Below are 21,151 nucleotides of genomic sequence, written 5' to 3'. Positions count from 1 at the left end.
TTATATTTAAGGAGTCTTTCAGAAGTTCATTACAATTATACATTAATTTAGTAGATTTTATATTTGTTGACTTTTGTACCATTTTCTTAACATAGAAGGTAACTGTATACAATATTCGTGTATATGTTCTCCTCAACCAACATACATACTCATTAAGGTCATGACAATATGACATTATCAGACATTTTAGATCATGTCACCAATAAGGTTACAACAGTATGACATCATCAGTCATTTAAATCGTGTCATCAATAAGGTTACACCAATATGACATCATCAGACATTTATATCACGAGATCAATAAGGTCACAACAGTATGAAATCATCAGATGTTTTACATTGTGAAGCAATAAGGTCACAATAGTATGAAATCATCAGATGTTTTACATTGTGAAGCAATAAGGTCACAACAATATGAAATCATCAGACATTTACATCATGACATCAGTAAGGTCACAACAGTATGAGATCATCAGATGTTTTACATTGTGAAAGCAGTAAGGTCACAACAGTATGAAATCATCAGATGTTTTACATTGTGAAAGCAATAAGGTCACAACAGTATGAAATCATCAGACCTTTTACATTGTGAAATCAATAAGGTCACAACAATATGACATCATCAGTCACTATACATCATGTCATCAATAAGGTTACAAAATTACAACATCATCGGACATTACACATCTTGACATCAGTAAGGTTTTGACATTATGACATGATCAGACATTTTACATCTTGAAATCAGTAAAGTTTTGACATTATGACATCATCAGACAGCTTACATCTTGACATCAGTATGATTTTGACATTATGACATCATCAGACAGATTACATCTTGACATCATTAAAGTTTTGACATTAGGACATCATCAAACAGTTTACAGCTTGACATCAGTATGATTTTGACATTATGACATCATCAGACAGATTACATCTTGACATCATTATTGTTTTCTCATTATGACATCATCAGACAGTTTACATCTTGAAATCATTAAGGTTTTGACATTATGACATCATCAGACAGATTACATCTTGACATCATTAAAGTTTTGACATTATGATATCATCAGACAGTTTACATCTTGACAGCAGTAAAGTTTTGACATTATGACATCATCAGACAGTTTACATCACGACATCAGTAAAGTTTTGACATTATGACATCATCAAACAGTTTACAGCTTGACATCAGTATGATTTTGACATTATGACATCATCAGAGAGATTACATCTTGACATCATTATTGTTTTCTCATTATGACATCATCAGACAGTTTACATCTTGAAATCAGTAAGGTTTTGACATTATGACATCATCAGGCAGTTTACATCTTGACATCAGTAAAGTTTTGACATTATGACATCATCAGGTTGTTTACATCTTGACATCAGTAAAGTTTTGACATTATGACATCATCAGACAGCTTACATCATGACATCATTCAACTTGCCAATATATTTATGTGCATTACTATTGAAATTATAAATGAAGTTGAGGAAAGAATAAACAGAGCACATTTTTTAATTATTTGTTATTTCTTCCTTGAGTGATGTTACAAGAGCTGTTAACTGGTGCTTATTATAAATTAGAGCATGTAATAAATGTTATTCTGTGAGTAAAATTAAAACAAATATGATCCTTATTGGCCGCTTCCTCCACCACCCATTTCTGCTGCAACTTTTTTGTATTGGGTCTGAATTACTTATACCCGAGTAACAATTCTCCTCAGCATTTATTTTTAATATTTAAGTCTACATTGTTTTCCTCCTGTATATTACTTTGGAAATAGTTGCAGTGTTTTGCAGAAGATTTCATCTTCTGTTTTTTACATTTCTTATCATTGATCACCATTCATGTGTTTCTAAGTTGATCAAGTAATCAGAATCAGTAAGAGAATTTTTGCAGCTAATGAAATTCATTGCCTTATATTTGTTAGGCAGTCAGTGTACTATATTCAGTAAACTTTCCTGGGGTTCATTTGATTTAGTAAAAAATCAACTGTAGAGATCTTTTATCTTTATTTTTGGGGGTCCATTTTATGTACCCAATGGTGCCATAGATTAAAAAGGGGTGGTGGCACAATATGACAGCTAACATGAACACTGCTTTAATTGTCTTTTCAAATCTCAGGAATGTTATAAATTAGATCCTGCTTCTAAGTAGATTTTCATTAATAAACCCTGAAAAGGTCCTCTGTGCTATAGCAGTGTCCTTTCAAACAGGTTTCATAGTAGTTCCCATGATTCAGTTCTTGTGTTAGTGTGCTGAAGTCGTGACCTACAGGGTGGGGGTTAGAATCTACCATTAGATCAGCCTGGGACAGCGTGACCTTTGTGAACTTCAGCAAGGTACTTTACTCCAGTTGCCTCAGCACTAAATAACCTAGTTTGTGTTGATGTGCCTTAATGCAAGACATCAGACCAAACCCAAGTGGTCACATGGTTTCAGATATTCTTTAATTTGTCAACTTACATGTAGTATAAGTCGATGAATGGCATCAGGATAGTGAAAGAATATTTCTCTTGATTTAAAAAAACAAAACACCTATGGTATATGCTCACCTCTAATCAGGTCTACCTGCAGATGATTTAGACCCAGATCTTCTGTCATGTGTTGAGGCAACATATCAGGATCTATGTTGTTTGTTCTACTTATTAATAATCTTACTTATAGGTGAGTATATATGGTATCCATTGTTTAGCTTTTTTTGGCAATTCAGGAATTCATATTAACTATAATTGTGTGAAGATCATGGGGATACTGACTAAATTGGAGATTTTCATGAAATTACATATATATACAAAATAGGCAATTAAGCAAATATTGTATTTACCAGCAAAATTTGAACTTCTGGGATACTGGAAAAGGGTTTTATTTTTGCAGCCATATCAGTTTGAAGTAGCAGCCATTAAAAAATGCACATATATTATTATCTCAATTTTCAGTTCAGGTCCCAGGAAGTTTATTAAAGTTAAAAGTGAGAAGAATATTGTAAACATGGTCTGAATTCTTCACAGATTCAGCCTGGAAAGAAAGAGCTCAGTGGTAAAGCACTGACAACATAACTACTTGATTCCTTGTGCTTAAAATGCATGCATATATGTATTTTATTAGATATCATAATGCTTAGATAGAACTGAATTTTGTAGAATATGAAACATACACAGAATCTTACTTGAATGCTTGTATCATAGACAATGTATATGTTCAGATTAGTGTACACAAGGTTGAAGTGATTCAGCAATTCTGCAGTTAACACAGATGTACGATTCTGTTTATCAGATGTCCAATAAACTGATTTTACACTCAGAAGTGGTAGGAAAAATGTGCAGCGGTTTTTAACACAGCTGTAAAATGTCTGAAATTGTTACTTATTTACCTTATAACATTTGCTCATGAGGTGTCATAATATCAGATAATTATTATGTACATATTTTTTTAGCTCTACAGCTTTTCTGACAAGAATTCAACAGCTGGCCAAGTCCCACAATTTTTTCTACCCAGGGTATACCCCCACTGAAATGGAACAGCTACCTGTGATATATAAGAGCATCATTGACAGTCCAGCCACACTCCATGACTCATTTGAGGAAGCACATAGTAAGAATTAATGCTAAGCATATACAGTGAAACCTGTCTTTGTGATCACATGCTTATAAAGGACAACTAATAAACCCTTTTCTTAATTTCATTTTAGTCTTTAACCTCTGTTTAAAGACACTTTTCCATAAAGAACAATGTTTTATGGTCCCTCAAGCATCTGTTATAGAAAGGTTTCAGTATACCAAAAACCTCCCTCATCGGACACTTTTATTTGAAGGAATCTTTTTCTAGAGGAGATTATTTATGACCATTTAAATTTAATTACGTATTTCAATTCTTTATAAATGACACTTATCCATAAAGGAAAAAATGTTTTGGTCTCTTGGGTGTCCTTTATAAACAGATTTTATCTCTTATTTAATATATGACTATAACATTTTATGCAGCTGCCATATCTATGAAGCAGGCATCAACTATTCCCATGTTCTTCTGATCCAGATGTTCCTGTTTTGATGTCCAAACACATATTGTTTCCACTTAGTAACTTTTGAAAAGCTTTATGGACTTGAATAAAATCTGTTTGAAGCTTATACATTAAAAAGACCTAATCAGATTAAGTTTTCCTCATTTGTTGACAGATTTCATTACGTTGTGCCTCTTGTCTGACTTGACTTTGCTCTTAAATATTGAACCAGTCTTATGTAATATATTATTTCTGAAATGCCAATAACTGCATCCCCAGACTCTTATGCTTGGTTTGCTTATAAATCAGCAGACATTATTGTACAAGGAGTGCTATTCACTTTCGCAAATCGATAATAATGGTGCTGTTGGCTAGACATAAAACTTGTGTTTAGGTATGAAAAAATTAATTTGTTTTTGGCAAAAGTGATGGGCATGTAATCTCTTAATTAATATTAGAATAAAAAAAATGAACAATTTCATTTTGTGGTGTTCATGATTAATTTATTGAACCCTGTCGCCAGTTGCATACAGATGTATTTTGCTGTTTCTCTTAATAATCATAGGTCACATGAAAAGAAGGGCTTTAGTTAGATTGAAATTTGTGTTTACGCAATTTACTTTAGAAGAGTATTTTGTCTTTATTGTTCTCTGTTTTAGAGGGATAGAACACCTCCATGTCATCTCCATTCCTCATGTTTTTTGATCTTGTGCAGAGTAACCTATACTATTTAAGGGCAACCTTATAATTAACAAATTACCCGTAATCTCACAAAAATTGACAATTATTTTAAGTAAAAGTAGAAAAATGTTGTTACGACTTTATCGTCCTAAACTAAGTAACAGAAAGAAGAACTTCTAATGTTGTGAATTAAATCCATAATAATCCTGAACATTCTGTCACAAGACCAAAAGTATACATTTTTCCAAATGAACTCCAATAATATTGAATATGCTGATGAAGCATAGTCTTGAATGTGTTGTTGTGCCAATAGTCTTGATATATCACAATGATATAATCCAGAATATCTTTTCTGAATGAATTCACAATAATCCTAAAGGTAGTATGTATGTCCACAAAATTAATGGGTATTATTCCAATGAATAATTTAAATTAATGATTCCTCTCGAATTATATCTGAACAAATAAATCTAAAAACTAATCATAGATTCTCAGAGACTTACATGAAACAGGAATAAAGCCTTTCTTTACCCAAATCCTATATATACTGATTTCACTTGACCTAAGACACAACATTACTTTCTAAGGAAAAACTCAGATGTTGAAACAAAATTTTAGTAAACATACCAAAAACTTGACAGAATCAGGTGGGTCAAAATTCTACCCTCAATCATGGACAAAGGTAAAGCACACAGTGTAAATTAAATTTACATAACAATGTATTTTTTTTATCAATTTACAATTGCTTTCTCAATAAAACCTTAGATTGAATAGGATTGATAGGGCATACAATTCCTCATTGTAATGCTAGTGGCACTGCTTAGTGTTTTTAATGCTCACATCAGGGAAGTAATTTAAAATTGTCTGTTTACTATTGTACCAGCTTAGTAGTGGTGTATGTGTTTTTACCTTTCTAGTCATCTTGATTAGTCAGATCCTGGTGACATGAGATGACAATGTAGAAATACAAAAGATTTCTACAAGATTATCTACTGCACAAAAAAAATTTAAAGTAAACAAATGACAACGATTTCTTGATATCACCTTCTTACTTAAGAACTTAATGCCTTTAGCGTACATATTTTAAGCCTATTTATTGCACATTTTTTTTTATCAGTAACCTCTTGTTAATATTTGAGTGGGTTAGGGTTTGTGCATTTACCTTTTTCTACTTGTAAACAATGTAACATAGTTGTAAAGATCATCCATAGAAAATTTTTCAGCATTCTTTAATAACATGAAACACAATATTCATCCAAATTATGGATTTCTTGTATGTATTTGTGAGTTTAATAAAAAAAGAAACTATTTTATACACTATGTATCTGTGTTGCAAAAACAGTGATGTTGCTGCCAGTTTATCTTCTTTTGCTTTAGATTTTGAACTTGGAAGTGTTCTTCAGACAAACAAGTCATTGATGAATTTCATGGAATGGAATTTATCTATGCCTGCCAAGGATTCTCAAGCCTTGCTACATTCTTCTGTCAGTGTCAAGGAGGTATGTTACATTAACTTCAGTATTCTGTACCTAGGCCCATACCACATAATACTTTTATGTCAGCTTGCTAGGGAATCTACAGAATCCTATTACCATGCCTTAATAAACCCATATGTGATGGAAGTTGATATGCAGGCAGATGACTTATATAATTCTTTTGTGATTGGCCATTATCTAATGGTTTGCCTTTCCCCCACATTTAGATTACGGCCAGCATAATTCAAGGTTTTCCAGCAAAGGCCAACCCTAACGTGTCCAGTGAGTTTGCCCCCCCCCCCACTTCAAAGGCTGATTGCCGATGAAATATTGTAACAGTAACAGTATATAATTGCCATCATTGGGATGCACAGGAAAAGAGGGCCTGCTGACCTGCCAGTCCTAATGACTTTACCATAAGATTTACTGAGATGACCCTAACATTTCAGTGTTTCCTTTTATCCTCATTTGTGCATACTGTCCCCCTGATCTTTAATTTAATTTCCAGTTCTGTCACCAGAGTTTGTTTTTTACTCAGTCTGACCCCAGATTTTAACCCCAAGGGGATTTTTTCTCTCTCAGTCTTGCATACTTAGGGGAAACACTGAATTATGAACTTACAGAACAATAGCAAAATATAACGACTACGATTGATGTGGTCAGATAATGGTCTGTACAGGTTTGATCTGGATCTGGGTTTCATTTTAGCTACAGTGGAGTTGGTTAGGGAAACATGAACTTTAGATGGTGTACCATATATGCTTTTAAAATAAAGCTTCTGTTCATGCAAAATCTCAGCATGATCACGCTTTTGCTTTCACACTTTAGTGTTGTCTTCAGATATTGTCTAACAAACACAACACATTGAAGGCAATAGGTAAAGCCACCTTCATTAAAGAAATCAGAACAGTCAAATAATTTTGCCAGTGGTATAGGCTGGACGCTCATACATTTCGTACTCCACTTAACTATTCTTCTAATAGACAATGTATTAGATGGAGAAAGTAGTTTTCTCACTAAATTATGTTTTTCACTTACCTTATCACCTTGGCTTCTGTTAGCATTAGAATTTATGTAATCCTGAGGACTTACATTTAAATTTTATAGGGTCCTTACAAGATTTCCCACTTCCAGGTTTCTAGAGTAGGCTGTGTGTGGTTTTTTTTTAATGTGTGTTAGTGATTATGATGCTTCTTGATCACAGTAGTCAAAGTAGAATCAGTTTAATAAATTCACCAAGTATTATTTTACTTGAAATGTATTTATATGAAATCAGTAAAATCAAGTATTATTTGACTTGAAATGTATTTATATGAAATCAGTAAAATCAAGTATTATTTGACTTGAAATGTATTTATATGAAATCAGTAAAATCAAGTATTATTTGACTTGAAATGTATTTATATGAAATCAGTAAAATCAAGTATTATTTGACTTGAAATGTATTTATATGAAATCAGTAAAATCAAGTATTATTTGACTTGAAATGTATTTATATGAAATCAGTAAAATCAAGTATTATTTGACTTGAAATGTATTTATATGAAATCAGTAAAATCAAGTATTATTTGACTTGAAATGTATTTATATGAAATCAGTAAAATCAAGTATTATTTGACTTGAAATGTATTTATATGAAATCAGTAAAATCAAGTATTATTTGACTTGAAATGTATTTATATGAAATCAGTAAAATCAAGTATTATTTTACTTGAAATGTATTTATATGAAATCAGTAAAATCAAGTATTATTTGACTTGAAATGTATTTATATGAAATCAGTAAAATCAAGTATTATTTGACTTGAAATGTATTTATATGAAATCAGTAAAATCAAGTATTATTTGACTTGAAATGTATTTATATGAAATCAGTAAAATCAAGTATTATTTTACTTGAAATGTATTTATATGAAATCAGTAAAATCAAGTATTATTTGACTTGAAATGTATTTATATGAAATCAGTAAAATCAAGTATTATTTGACTTGAAATGTATTTATATGAAATCAGTAAAATCAAGTATTATTTGACTTGAAATGTATTTATATGAAATCAGTAAAATCAAGTATTATTTGACTTGAAATGTATTTATATGAAATCAGTAAAATCAAGTATTATTTGACTTGAAATGTATTTATATGAAATCAGTAAAATCAAGTATTATTTGACTTGAAATGTATTTATATGAAATCAGTAAAATCAAGTATTATTTGACTTGAAATGTATTTAAATGAAATCAGTAAAATCAAGTATTATTTTACTTGAAATGTATTTATATGAAATCAGTAAAATCAAGTTACAGCTGCTCAAACTGCTCAATTGAAAAATGAATTAGTTTCAGGAAAAATTCAATATATGCAAGTACAATGTACTGAATAGAATACCCTTATTGTTTGACTAAAAATCAAGTTGTCATTTGATGTAGTACATCATTTTCAGTTGACCAGTATTCATTCATTGTGTTGTACTTACATGTTAAGCAGGTGCAGACGTGTTGTTGAGTGGTAGTGTGGGAAAATTATCTGGCATTCCTTAAAGGTATCATAGTAAGTCAAACTTTTGATAGGCATAACAAAATTATGCATTATCGGATGCCCTTAAAAAAAAAATAATGTTAAAACTTGCCACATATCTCTGCAAATGTGAGCATCCATTTGAAACATCTTTCTAAACAACTGGTTAAACCGCTCCGGTGGCCTAGTGGTTAGAGCGTCCACCTCGGATGCGGGAGGTTGTGGGTTCGATCCCCGGCAGAGTCTTACCAAAGACTTACAAAAATGGTACTAACAGGTGCCTCGCTTGGCGCTCAGCATTAAGAGGTTAGTGTTAGGACTGGCCGGCCTGGTGTCAGGATAATGTGACTGGGTGGGACATCATGCTACATGTCTGCGGCATGATGCCCCAGTGCTAGACATCACTATAAACTGTCACACTGCAGATATGACTGAAAAATTGTTAAAGCTACGTTAAAAATCCAAACCACACACACACACACACACAAACAACTGGTTAATGAGTGATTACTGAGCAGATGTAAAGAAAAATAAAGGATAAGATTTTCTTGTCTATATGCCAACACGAGAGACAATTTTTATTTCTTTTTAATCTTTCATCTGGATTTGAGAAGTAGTGGAGCTTATTTGCTAATGCCAATATGATCAGTTAAGTTTTATTAGAGTAACATAATTTAATTTTTTTAAAAATTTGTAAAAAATGAAATGGAGTCATAAAGGTCAAAGTATACCTATAGCTGAACATAAAGTTGCGTACACTGCATCAGACCAAATGTAACTCTTCAAATGCATTTTTTACCAAGTCAACTGAAGCTGTAGATGATATATGTTATGCCTTACAGAAAATTGGTCCAATTTGCTGAATAACAGAGACTGCCTTAATAAAAAAGTCTTGTTACAGTTTGGGAGTCTGAGGGTCTGGGGGGTCTTTGTTGAAATGCCCATAAATGTACTGAATGAACTCACTTTGTATTTGCAGTTCATGTTATGCCAAGCACTGTTAACTAATTCTTTAGGAGCTTTTCTAATGATTGGTTTGTCTTGGAGAGCAATTTATAAATTTACTCCTGATTATCCAAAGGTAACTAGTTGAAACAAATATTATGGTATCAAGACAGGATATGAAAATAACATAATTACAAGGACAGGAGTGAAAAGAACACACCAAATGTTTGGCAAACCATCATTATTTATGTCAAAATATGCACATTACTGTTGGATATATATATATATATATATATATATATATATATATATATATATATATATATATATATATATATATATATATATATACACACATTACATGAGGGCACCACTTAGTATAAAGTATACATATTTAATACATCTTGAGAATAGTTGATATGAGTTTAGATTGACATGTTTTGAATTAGTGTAATAACAAAAGTACTATATTGTTTTCGTTTTAGTTGTACAAGTTGTTATTTGGATCCAACCTGAATCAGATTTTGAAGACTCGATTAAAACGGGGTATTGCAAACAGCACACTGCTCCATGACATTCATGAGTATCTCCATGGCAACCAAATGCGTGACCTTCTAGATGGCATTAATAATTTCACCAGCATATCACACAGTCTTCTGATGATTCTCAGCAGTGAGGAAGTTATTGCTGATCCAGCAGTTCTCAAGTCTGTGATAGAAAACTATATCCCTTACTTTAAGGAGGGAATTCTTTTCAAGGTCATAGAGGGTAGCGATTTATGGACGCGTAAAACTGTGATAAATGTTTTACATCATATTCTTAATCAGGTGACAGGAGAGGAAGTAAATGATTCAATCACGCCACAGGAAATTGCCGAAGTCCTCAAGGTATGAATAATTTCTTGATCTCTGTTGTCTGTACTTTTTGTTCATTTTTTATATGCTTGTAAGTGTCATGTTAAAGTTTATTTACTTAAACCATCAGAGTTGTGTTAGCATGTTTACGTAGCTTTCATTGCAGTGTTTATTAATACCAGATATTTATACGCATTGATGAACTTCAACAGTTATTGATCATTCTGGGTATAATAAATTATTTGGAAGGAATGTTAACAGTTAGCAGAGAAATAATGCATCACAGTTTATGTTAACATTTTTTTAATGTAAAAAATAAATTGGGATATAAATTCTTGCATTTGTTGGTGCTGATTTGATTTTTATGATGGATTTTTGAATGTATTGAATGTTTTTATCCCAAATGCAAAGAAATCTCAGGGCTTTTTAATTTAAACATACATGGTACCCAGGGAAGGCAGTTTTTGAAAAATATATGCCAGGTTAGTTTGATTTCACAGTGTTCATTTTAAAATGATAAGAAAATTCTAAATTGCATCTGTGGGTTAGTACCCCATTTCCCTGGGTCCCATATATCTTAAATGGAACATCCTTCACACATATCTGCCATTTGAGAAAGTTGAGATTGGTATTTTGGAATTGGTGCCAAGGCAGTTTTTCCAGTATGGATGTTTTTATAGCTGTATTTGGAAGTGATCATCATGCACCCTGATCTGCCAACATATTATGTAGTGGAAACCCTGAGTATTCAGAGTTCTCATTTCTGTGTGTACAATGTCTGAGATACTGTGGTAAGTTGATCATGACACATGGGTAGAAAATTACTTGTATTTTGCCTTTTTGAAAGCTCTTTTTTGCCCATCGCATACTTGCTTCTAAATCAAGTCAAACAGCAAACGGCACAGACCCAGTTTAGTTAGGAGTAGTCAGTTGAATAAACAACATAGACCCTGATCTGCAAGTGCATTATGTTATGACAGATCGGGATCAAATTTATTTGCTGTTGGACTCAACTTGTCATCAAGCATAGATTCTAAATGTATATTAAATTTCTCAATGGAAGGTATTTAAATGTCTTTCTGCATATAATGTCAAAATATTGCTCTAAAACAGCCTTGTACCCTCTGCATGTTAAATTATGTTTATTTTGTTTAGTGAAAGAATAAGAACAGATAGCAAGCATTCTTGCTTTCCGTCTGCTTTTTCAGTATTATTGTGCAAATTCAAATATAAATTAGTTTTATTTCAGATAATTCTCCTGTCCCCTGTGACCATTAAGGAAGCTGTCTGTGATAAGAATGAAATGCTTCATTTACTTATTCCTGAACCGCCATACACAGAGGAAGATCTGGTAAGAATGCGTCTTCATGTTAAAGAGTGGCATATTTACTTGATCTCACATAAACGGTCATAAGATGAGAAATTTATGAAATTATAAAGAGTGGTATATTTACTTGATCTCACATGAGTGGTCAGGAGATGAGAAATTTATGAAATTGTAAAGAGTGGCACATTTAGAGATTTCACATAATTGGGCAGGAGATGAGAAATTTATGAAATTATAAAGAGTGGCATATTTACTTGATCTCACATGATTGGTCAGATGAGAAATTTATGAAATTATAAAGAGTTGCATGTTTAGTGGATCTCACATAAGTTGTTATGAGATGAGAAATGTATGAAATGAGTTGAATAGTTTGGTATATAATTGTTATATTACCATATATACTCACATACAAATCAGATTCAAATGCAAAATGGATAGACATAGATCTGTTATCACATTGTGCCAGTAGATCTGAGTCTATGCAGTTTTCATTAGAGTAATCAGTAGAACAAACAGTACAGATCCTGATTTGCCACTGCATTATGTGACAGCAGCTCAGAGTCTGTGTTGTTTGTAGTTAGACTCAGTGTGTATATATGATACATTTAATCACAATGATCATAAATACTAGTTTGTTATAATTATGACCGATAGTGCCAAAATGTTGCAGATGACATGTAAAACAGAGAACCATTCTACCAGTTAAATGAATTAACCACTTGTGATCCAGCCAAGCTTATTACATTTGAATGTTGACACTGATTTAAATAAAGCTTGAAATTTTCAACTAAATCAGTTACTGTTAAGCAGAGCTGACCTAAATTGAGAGATTGTGTGATATAGACTGAGTACAACTGTGCAGAGTAGGGTGGGAATTTGTGCATTGTTTAATACATTCATAAAAATATCTTGTCTCTCTGATTTTTACATGGAAATAAACTGAAAATTGCAGCTTATATTTAATCTTCATTTATTATATATACAGCTTAAAAAATTAATATATTGTACAAGAAGTTCGAGACAGTGTGGTACTCAATTTTTGGTTCATTGTTGGAATAGATCATTTCTTTCTGTATTTAATGGTACTTACGGACTTTTCATTGTAATCTTGTCTTTTGCTCACACAGGTTGACGCAGGAGAGGTCCTGTGTAACATGACAGATGCAGAGGCAAAGGAATTATCTCAGTTACTCAACTCTTCCATTGATTTGCAGACCATTATTACCGTGGTATATACTGTATTTTCTTGCCTGTATTTTGCAAAAAACATGATGGAATCATATTGTCTTTCATTATTGTTTGTAGTTTTGATACATCATAATTTTTAAATATCGTAATTTGCATTTTGCATGTTTACAATTTCTTGTCATTCAACTTTCCACTTAAAGTCAAAATAAAATTGGAGTAATTATTTCCACATTGGAGATGATGTTTTTATAATGTGTCCAGATTGGTTGAATATCTAATTTTCTTTGAAATGATTTTAACAAAAACAAATTTCATAAGTAAGGCTGTTAACATAAGACTCAGTACTTGAACAGTTCTGATATTTTGTTAAATTTTTTCGTTTCTATTAATCTGTCAATAAATTTAATGTCAATCAATAGACAACATAACATTATATAAATGATCTGCGGCGCACATATTTGCCTATGATTTAGCAATGATAAAACTGTTGGAGGAGGAGAATAGATCTGCTGCTTTTCAAAGAGCATAATGTTAAATCCAGCACTATTAGATACTCTCCGATTGATACCAAGGCTGACTTGGATAAAGTTTGTGGATGCTGTTTTAAGTCGTATCCTACAAATTTGACATAATTTCGTCATTTTAAAGATGGTCATGAATCTGAAGATGGCTGTTTTTGTGTAATTGGTACAAAGGAGTCAGTTTATGAAGATGTTTTGTAAATAGTTTAAGATATTTCTGTTATCACAGGGATTAAGTTTTAAGTTCTTTGTAATATATTTAGGAATCATTTGAAGCTCAATAAGTTTTGTGCAAGATGGATTCCCACATTTGTTGATAGCTTTTCAAAACAGACTGGTTAAAATTGCAAAACAGTCACTCACCACATATGAAAAGAGTGACCAGATATATTTGAATTGGAGGTGATGACACAGATTTGCATTTTTAACCTGACACAAGAGAAAATAATGAAGTTTGGATTGGAGAAAACGAGCAGAGATCAGAAATTGCTCCATGTAGTCAAATTATCAACTACACAACTTGAGACTGTTTTATATGCTTTAATTTTTATGCAAAAAGGCGGGGTCATCCTAGTACATGTGCCTGACTTTTCTAGTGTCCCTACATATTTTTATGGCTCCACAGTGTTGCCATAAGTTGTGGCACACTGCTGAACCAACCACCAATGCACCAATAGCCAAGGTATCAGGATTCTGCACGAGAATGCACTAGCAAAGAAATCCACCATCTTGACAGACTTTCTGAAAGGAACATTGTGTCTGAACTTTGCCACATCCTCTATACTGTCCTGTTTTGGCTTAAAGGACTTTTTTCTGAAACCTATTTTCAAAGATACACTAGAGGACAGATGATTTGAAAGTTAATTTCCTGTGTATGAACAGCATTACCAAAAGTAATGATTTGGTGGCCTAAGTGGTTAGAGTGGGAGGTTGCGGGTTTGAACCCTGGCTGAGTCATACCAAAGACTTATAAAATGATACTTACAATTCCCTTGCTTGGTGCTCAGCATTAAGAGGTTAGTTATTGGACTGGTCAGCCTGGTGTCAGGATTATGTGACTGGGTGGGACATGTTGCGAGATGTCTGCAGCATGATGCCCCAGTGCTAGATATCACGATAATCTGCTTCATTGCAGAAATTCATGCAGTATGACTGAAAACTTGTTAAAGATACATAAAAAAATCCAGATCACACACACATACACAAAAGTGAAAACAAAATGACATTTAATAATTGGATAACCTGACTGAGAAACAAAACTTTTTCAAAACACCTTTATATATATATATATATATATATATATATATATATATATATATATATATATATATATATCTTTTCATAATGTCAATGCAGATTTCCTTGAGTCACATTCACTATTTATTTAAATAATTGTCACGTTGTACTAATGGCCGTTTTCTCTTCTCTGCATTACAATATACTATTTTTTTAAACCAGATTTAAAAATTTGTATGGCCTGTAGAAAAGTCCTATGTTTGTTCTTTGAAAATTTAAAACTAGGGTAAGTACAACTGTTATGTATCATCAGACAACAAATATGGTACATTTCTCTGGTCATTTGAGAGCAGTACTGTATTAACACTTGGTATTATACCATGTTCATGAAAACGCATGGTTTGTTTTGCTGATTGATTTTTTAAGTCTGGCTACAGCCAGCTTCAGACATTTGTCATTATATGAGAGGCGAGTACGGCTGTTACAAAACTTCTTCCACTTGTTGGAAATTTAGAAGACGTGGCAAGCTTTTAAACATAATACAGTATACAGCTCACACTCACTAAAGGCCCTTTTTTACAAAGTAACAGGTATAGTAAAAGATCCCATTTCACTAGCTGATATCAAAATATGTGTATAATGTACCTCATTATAAGTTGGTCTCATGACAAGGTGGTTTATTCTATGGCTTCCATGGATATCCTTTTATCGAGGGAACACTTTACACAATACATGTATGTTGGTTAAAAGGTTCATCTGTGTACAAAAAGTGTGTTAAATGCTAATTCAGTAATACTTATCTAATACGTATCAAATGAGAAATTTATTTAATTGCACTGATTGTTTACTAAAAATGTAAACCTTACATATAGCACTTGCATAAAGCATTTATATATAATTGTTTCAGCTGTACAATTGCATACACTTAATTACTTATTTATGGTGAGACACCAGTTTTCGTGGATTTTATTTTTGTTCCTACATGCTAAGAATCTAAAGAACCAATAAACTGTTGGTGTGACTAGTGTTGAAATAATAGGACTTATTCCAAAATCTGCCAATTTAAGTAATAATGAACATGGAATTTTTATTACAACCACAGAAATCAATACCCATGAAAGTCAGTGAATTCATTGTCAGAAGGAATGATTTTGAACTCGTCAGACCATAAAGTTCTGTGAGCTTATGATATGACTCTTTGTATGGCTTTCATCATCTGTATTTTGTTATCGAGCAAGGTTAGTTTTAGCTTCTTCACAGAACCCTTTGACCAGTTTCAGTCATTTTTTTCATAGAGCTTCTGGATATGAAGGCTTTTCAAGTTGTTACAAATAATGCTGAAATGCCATCAAATATGGCCACCATTTCTAAAAAATAGAAAACCATTTAACAGCTTCTTCTAGAAAACAGTTGAATAAAATTTGACCAAATTTGAGAGAGAGAGCATCTTGGCAGAAAGGTCTTTTAATGTTTGTATGAATAATGCCAGTCTGCCATCAAATATGACCACCATTGCTAAATTAGAACAACCTTTAAATAACTTCAGAATCAGGGAACAAAATCTGACCATATTTTTTTATAGGAACCATCTTGGCATATACCGGTACACTTTTGAGATTTATTCTAGCTGCTGCTACTAAAATCAGAAAAACTTTCAAAACAAAGTTTCTCAAAATCTGCACAGAATTAGATCACATTTGATTGAAAACATCTTACAATTGAAAGCCATTTAAGTTTATACAATTGACACTGATCTGCCCTGAAATCAGGCTGCCATTACTGAAAACAAAAAAAACATTAAATAACTTCTTGTAAACCGCTCAACAAAATATGACCAGGTTTGACAGAAAGTATATTGGCTTGAAGGCCTTTCAAGTTTAGATAGATTATTAAGACCAATTTAAGGCCTTTCAAATTTAGACAGATTATTAAGACCAATTGAAGGCCTTTCAAGTTTAGACAGATTATTAAGACCAGTTGAAGGCCTTTCAAGTTTAGATGGATTATTAAGACCAGTGCTAAAAAGAAGACCTTTAAACAGCTTCTAAAAATCACTGAGCAGAATTTGACCAAATTTGACAGAAGGCATCATGGTTTGAATGCCTGTCATATTGATGCAGTTAATGCTGATCTCTCATTAAATGTGGTTGTCATTACGATACTAAAATCGAAAAACATTTAAATTATATTTTTCTCCAAAAAACTGGTCACTTGGTGTTAAGCAAAGTTGCAGAAAACATCCTTGTTGAAGGTTTCTGAAGTTACTTCAAGCGAAGCTGTCTGCCTTCCAGTATGGCTGAAGTTGCTAAAAATTGTGAACAAAACTGCTTAAAATGTCAGAAAACATTATACTAACCCAGATTTCTTGGCAAATTGCCCATTCATATTGGCTTTAACTTAGGTACCTGCCAGGTGAGAACTCTGAAGCCTACTTTGTCCTCTTGTTGTCCAAAAAAACTATTGGATTCATCCTTTATATAAATATACAAGCAGTTGTTTCTTAAATGTTTCCTGTAGTAAATGCCAGTCCACATTCTGAACTAAAATAGTAGTCTAATGAATGCCAAGGCTTCTGTTAGAATAACTTTGGGTATTATAGTCAGCCAGAATGAAAGCTTTTAGATTTTTCTGAGACTCTTATAAATGAGTAGTTATACCTATGCTGAGTATAGAAAGTATGAAAGCTATTTGCTGTTTAAATACTAAATTAAGTTTTGTCTCATTCATAAATTGAATGGTACAGCCGGTAGTAACTGTTATTATTCATAACTGCTATCTGTATTTTACTATATACATGCCTGTAGATCAAGTCCATCTGCAAACTGCACAGACCCAGATCTGTCGTCGCATAATGTACTTGAAGATCTGAGCCTATGCAGTTCTTTCAAGGAGTAATCAGTGGATCAGACAAATTAGACACTGATCTGCTAGGGCATAAAACAACAGTAGATCAGGGTATATATTATTTTTGTTTGCAGTTGGACTTGACTTATAAGTGAGTACATCTGTCTTATCTGTCATCATTATTGCTTTTCAGCTTCATCTGCATGCAGTAAACATCTCAGAGCTGACTTCAAAGGTCAATGAATTGTTTGAAAATGTAAGTATTCAGTACGAGGATATGTAAACCAGCTATTTATGCTTGTTGATATTTAATGGCTACGTGAATTTTTTTCACACGACTCATTAATACAGGCACTAGTGTATGAAGGCACGAGCAGGATGATAATACCTGTTCTCCTTCTAGTTTGTATGGCATGACGCTAAAGAAAACTTTTAATAGCTACTTTATAAAATCAACATACTGTCCATGTATGCTTAATATTACGAATTAATCTACTTGCCGTCTTATTGACTTCATGGAAGATTTGTTTGAATAGAGTGATTACAATGCTAGTATTCAAGATTCACTATCTCTTCATAAGGTGAAGTTGTAAAACCATTTAGAGAGGTAAATATGTGATTATATAAAGATTATATAATGAGAAGATGAAATAAGCAGATGCAAAAATTATTTGGGTAGGAAGGTAAAATATATATTTCATGCATTGTTTTAATCCATACGTAGGTTGAAAAGTTCTACCAGTTCCAGACAACTCTGTATGAGCTGAGTGTACTTGCTGAAGACCTTCCCCAGACAGATTGTGATTACATGCAGGACATTAATGCAACAGAAAACCCACCTGCCTCAGAAAAGGTAAGAGAGTATAAGTGATTGATTTAAAAATTCACATCACCAGTTTCAATGCAGCATCTTTGGCAGGTCAGGAGACAAAAATTTGAATCGTCTCCCCCTGCTTGAGGTATACTGTAGTCTGCTTCTGATCAATTGTAAATCGTACTTCCACCTTCAGTTTCTGAAAATATTTACTTGGCACAGTTACATTCTAGCCGTGAATTATTTAACTCTCTCACATCTTATAAAGTCCAAGCAATACCTTTTCCCAACCAAGCAGAGTTTTATAATTTTTGGAAAAATATAGTTGATGGTAAATGCAATGTTAGATCCATGCTATTTTTAGGAGATGGAGCAGCCTAATGGCCATATATGTCTCTACAGCTGTCCATGATTCCAGAGAATCTTGGTTGCACTGAACCCACACAGCATTGACAAATTAAATTTGTTTAGCCAGTTGGACATTGTCATATATTTGGGCCATTACATCAATTTTCTCAAATTTTGTTTTACACATTCTTAAATTTTCCATGGCATTTTTTTATATTGACAAGTTTTTGTTAGCATGCTTTAATAAAAAGCAGTTGAGTTGGGCAAATAAAATATTATTGGTGTATTTGTATTCATATGTAGATGAACAAATTAGGATTACAGGCTATTCCAGCAGATTTTACACTTTTTATACTTTTTGTAAAATTTTGTACCTGGTACCTTTTTGGCATAAAACCTTAAAGTATGATTACAGTATGATTAAACAAAAGTCACTTGATAAATGATATTCAATTGGCATATTTCTTTTTATATGTAAATGGATTATATTGTAAGTAGTTATTGGCATTTTTGTATTTTTGTGTAAATAACCTGATAAGATGTTGGGTTGTTAACCATTTTTCAATTTTATTAACACATCTTGTTAGTACAGTCAATCAAAATCCATCTGAGATAGGCAAAGTAAATTTGATATCCATGTATGTGTGCATTTATAGATGACCTGATTATATTTGTATCTAATTGTAACATAATTTCCAACATTTTTGATTAAGTTTATAATTTTGGGGACTTTAAGCTGTTTGCTCTTCATTGGGGACATACATGCTAGACAACACAAACAAACCTAGTTTAACAAAGAAATGATTTGAAATAAAGTGAAAACCGCTTCAGCTAGAAAAATAATTTTTTAACTATTTATCTTAAAGACTGTTATATGGGGTGGGGGGTGTAGCTACCTTCATGTCTGTCCATCCGTCTTTCCATAAATATGTTTATTTCAGGAGCATAGCTCTCAAAGTGTTTAAGGTTTTTCAGTTGGACTTGTTACAAATCAGGCAAGTTGAATAGACATTCCTTTTGATATTTATATGTTCTCATATTCAGTACTTGTGTTGCCATGGAAACAAAGCATGGCATAAATTGAGATAGCTGAACCATAGAACACTTTTGTGGGGAATATCATTTGAAAATTGATTTGTGTTTCCTTATGTACTATGTAAAGTTAAAAATTCTTATACAATGAGATTGCATCTCAGATCCTGCAGTGAATATAATGCAGCATTGAAATTTATTAATCATATATTTTTGTAACAATTGTATCAGATGGTGGCTGATGTTTACAGCTGGATACTTTTCAGTTTATTATTGTGTCAGGTTAACATGTGTGACATACATTGACCAGTCTCATACAGTGGCATTGTTGGTGTCAGCATTGACAGGGTCAGTGTTAAGATTTGGTGTAAAATTTTGTGTTTTGCAATTCAGATACATTGAGGGCATGTTACAACATGGGCAGTCATTTTAAATTAAGCAGCATTTTGAGCCCATTATTAGTTACTTCATGCTGAAGAAATGAAAACTAAGTGCAATTCTCAGTAAGACACCAAAGCAGCTGACCTGAGCTGGCGTGAGTAGGTACTTAATCCGCAACCTTTGGATTGCAAGTCATGTGCTTTACCATCTTGGCTGCCATATTATAGCATGTTTGTTGATTTTGTTTCCTAACTGCCATGTTATAGCATGATTGTTGGTGTGATGTAAAACCCTTGTTTGGCTATTGTATCTTATTCATAATTGATTGATGAACAAGTGAAGAAATATGTAAGAGATTTACTGCAGGTAGGAGGACCAAATATTCAAGAACAGAACAGCCTCTTAACTTTCGACCTATTTAATGAAACGGTTTTATTGGGCTTTTTTCTCTCAGTTGACAGAGTTATTTCCCCTTGGCTATATTAATAAGTCGATGATAGTTAAAGATTTCCTAGTTGAGAGGAAGAGTCTTTTATTAACCACCAGATGCTATTTTGTTCTGCCAAAACATTCCAGAATATGGACAGTCAGTGCAGTATTGTGCACATTATTACTGTTTGAGAACATCAAGTAAATAACATCCCACTGGTAGAATTTGAACATCCCACTGGTAGAATTTGAACATCCCACTGATAGAATTTGAACATCCCACTGGTAGCATTTGAAAAATGTACCTTGTGCATGAGACAGATTTATGTTGCCTAAGTGAAGAAAATAAAAATCTTACATAGGAATTGGAAGTAGATGAGTTCACAAGCTAATTTATGATGTCATTTACTTGTCATCAGCAATGCACATTTTGTAATTTGTAAATTGTATACAGTCTTTATGTTATGCAATGGCTTTGTCAATTGTAGTGTATTATTGGATGACAGAACAAATCTTTTTGAGTGTGTGTAGAAGATAGTGATTAAGAT

At 32.6% G+C, this 21,151-nt stretch overlaps 1 protein-coding gene across 4 annotated transcripts in view; it reads left to right on the top strand.

Moving 5' to 3' along the window:
* The window catches only part of LOC149807771 (ATP-binding cassette sub-family A member 2-like), a 148,127-nt gene that overhangs the window by 34,895 nt on the left and 92,081 nt on the right, over nt 1–21,151 (top strand). For all 4 annotated transcript variants that reach the window (XM_089970402.1, XM_089970410.1, XM_089970419.1 and 1 more), the window contains 7 exons: nt 3,450–3,607; nt 6,072–6,193; nt 10,115–10,516; nt 11,733–11,834; nt 12,938–13,039; nt 17,793–17,855; nt 18,324–18,452. In XM_089970402.1, the coding sequence (XP_089826528.1) occupies nt 3,450–3,607; nt 6,072–6,193; nt 10,115–10,516; nt 11,733–11,834; nt 12,938–13,039; nt 17,793–17,855; nt 18,324–18,452 (1,078 nt within the window). The remainder of the gene's footprint in view (nt 1–3,449; nt 3,608–6,071; nt 6,194–10,114; nt 10,517–11,732; nt 11,835–12,937; nt 13,040–17,792; nt 17,856–18,323; nt 18,453–21,151) is intronic.

This window comes from Sinohyriopsis cumingii, chromosome 1 (genome assembly GCF_028554795.1).
Source record: "Sinohyriopsis cumingii isolate HCF-2022 chromosome 1, ASM2855479v2, whole genome shotgun sequence".
Classification (NCBI taxonomy): domain Eukaryota; kingdom Metazoa; phylum Mollusca; class Bivalvia; order Unionida; family Unionidae; genus Sinohyriopsis; species Sinohyriopsis cumingii.
This window is presented reverse-complemented; position numbering and strand designations above follow the sequence as displayed.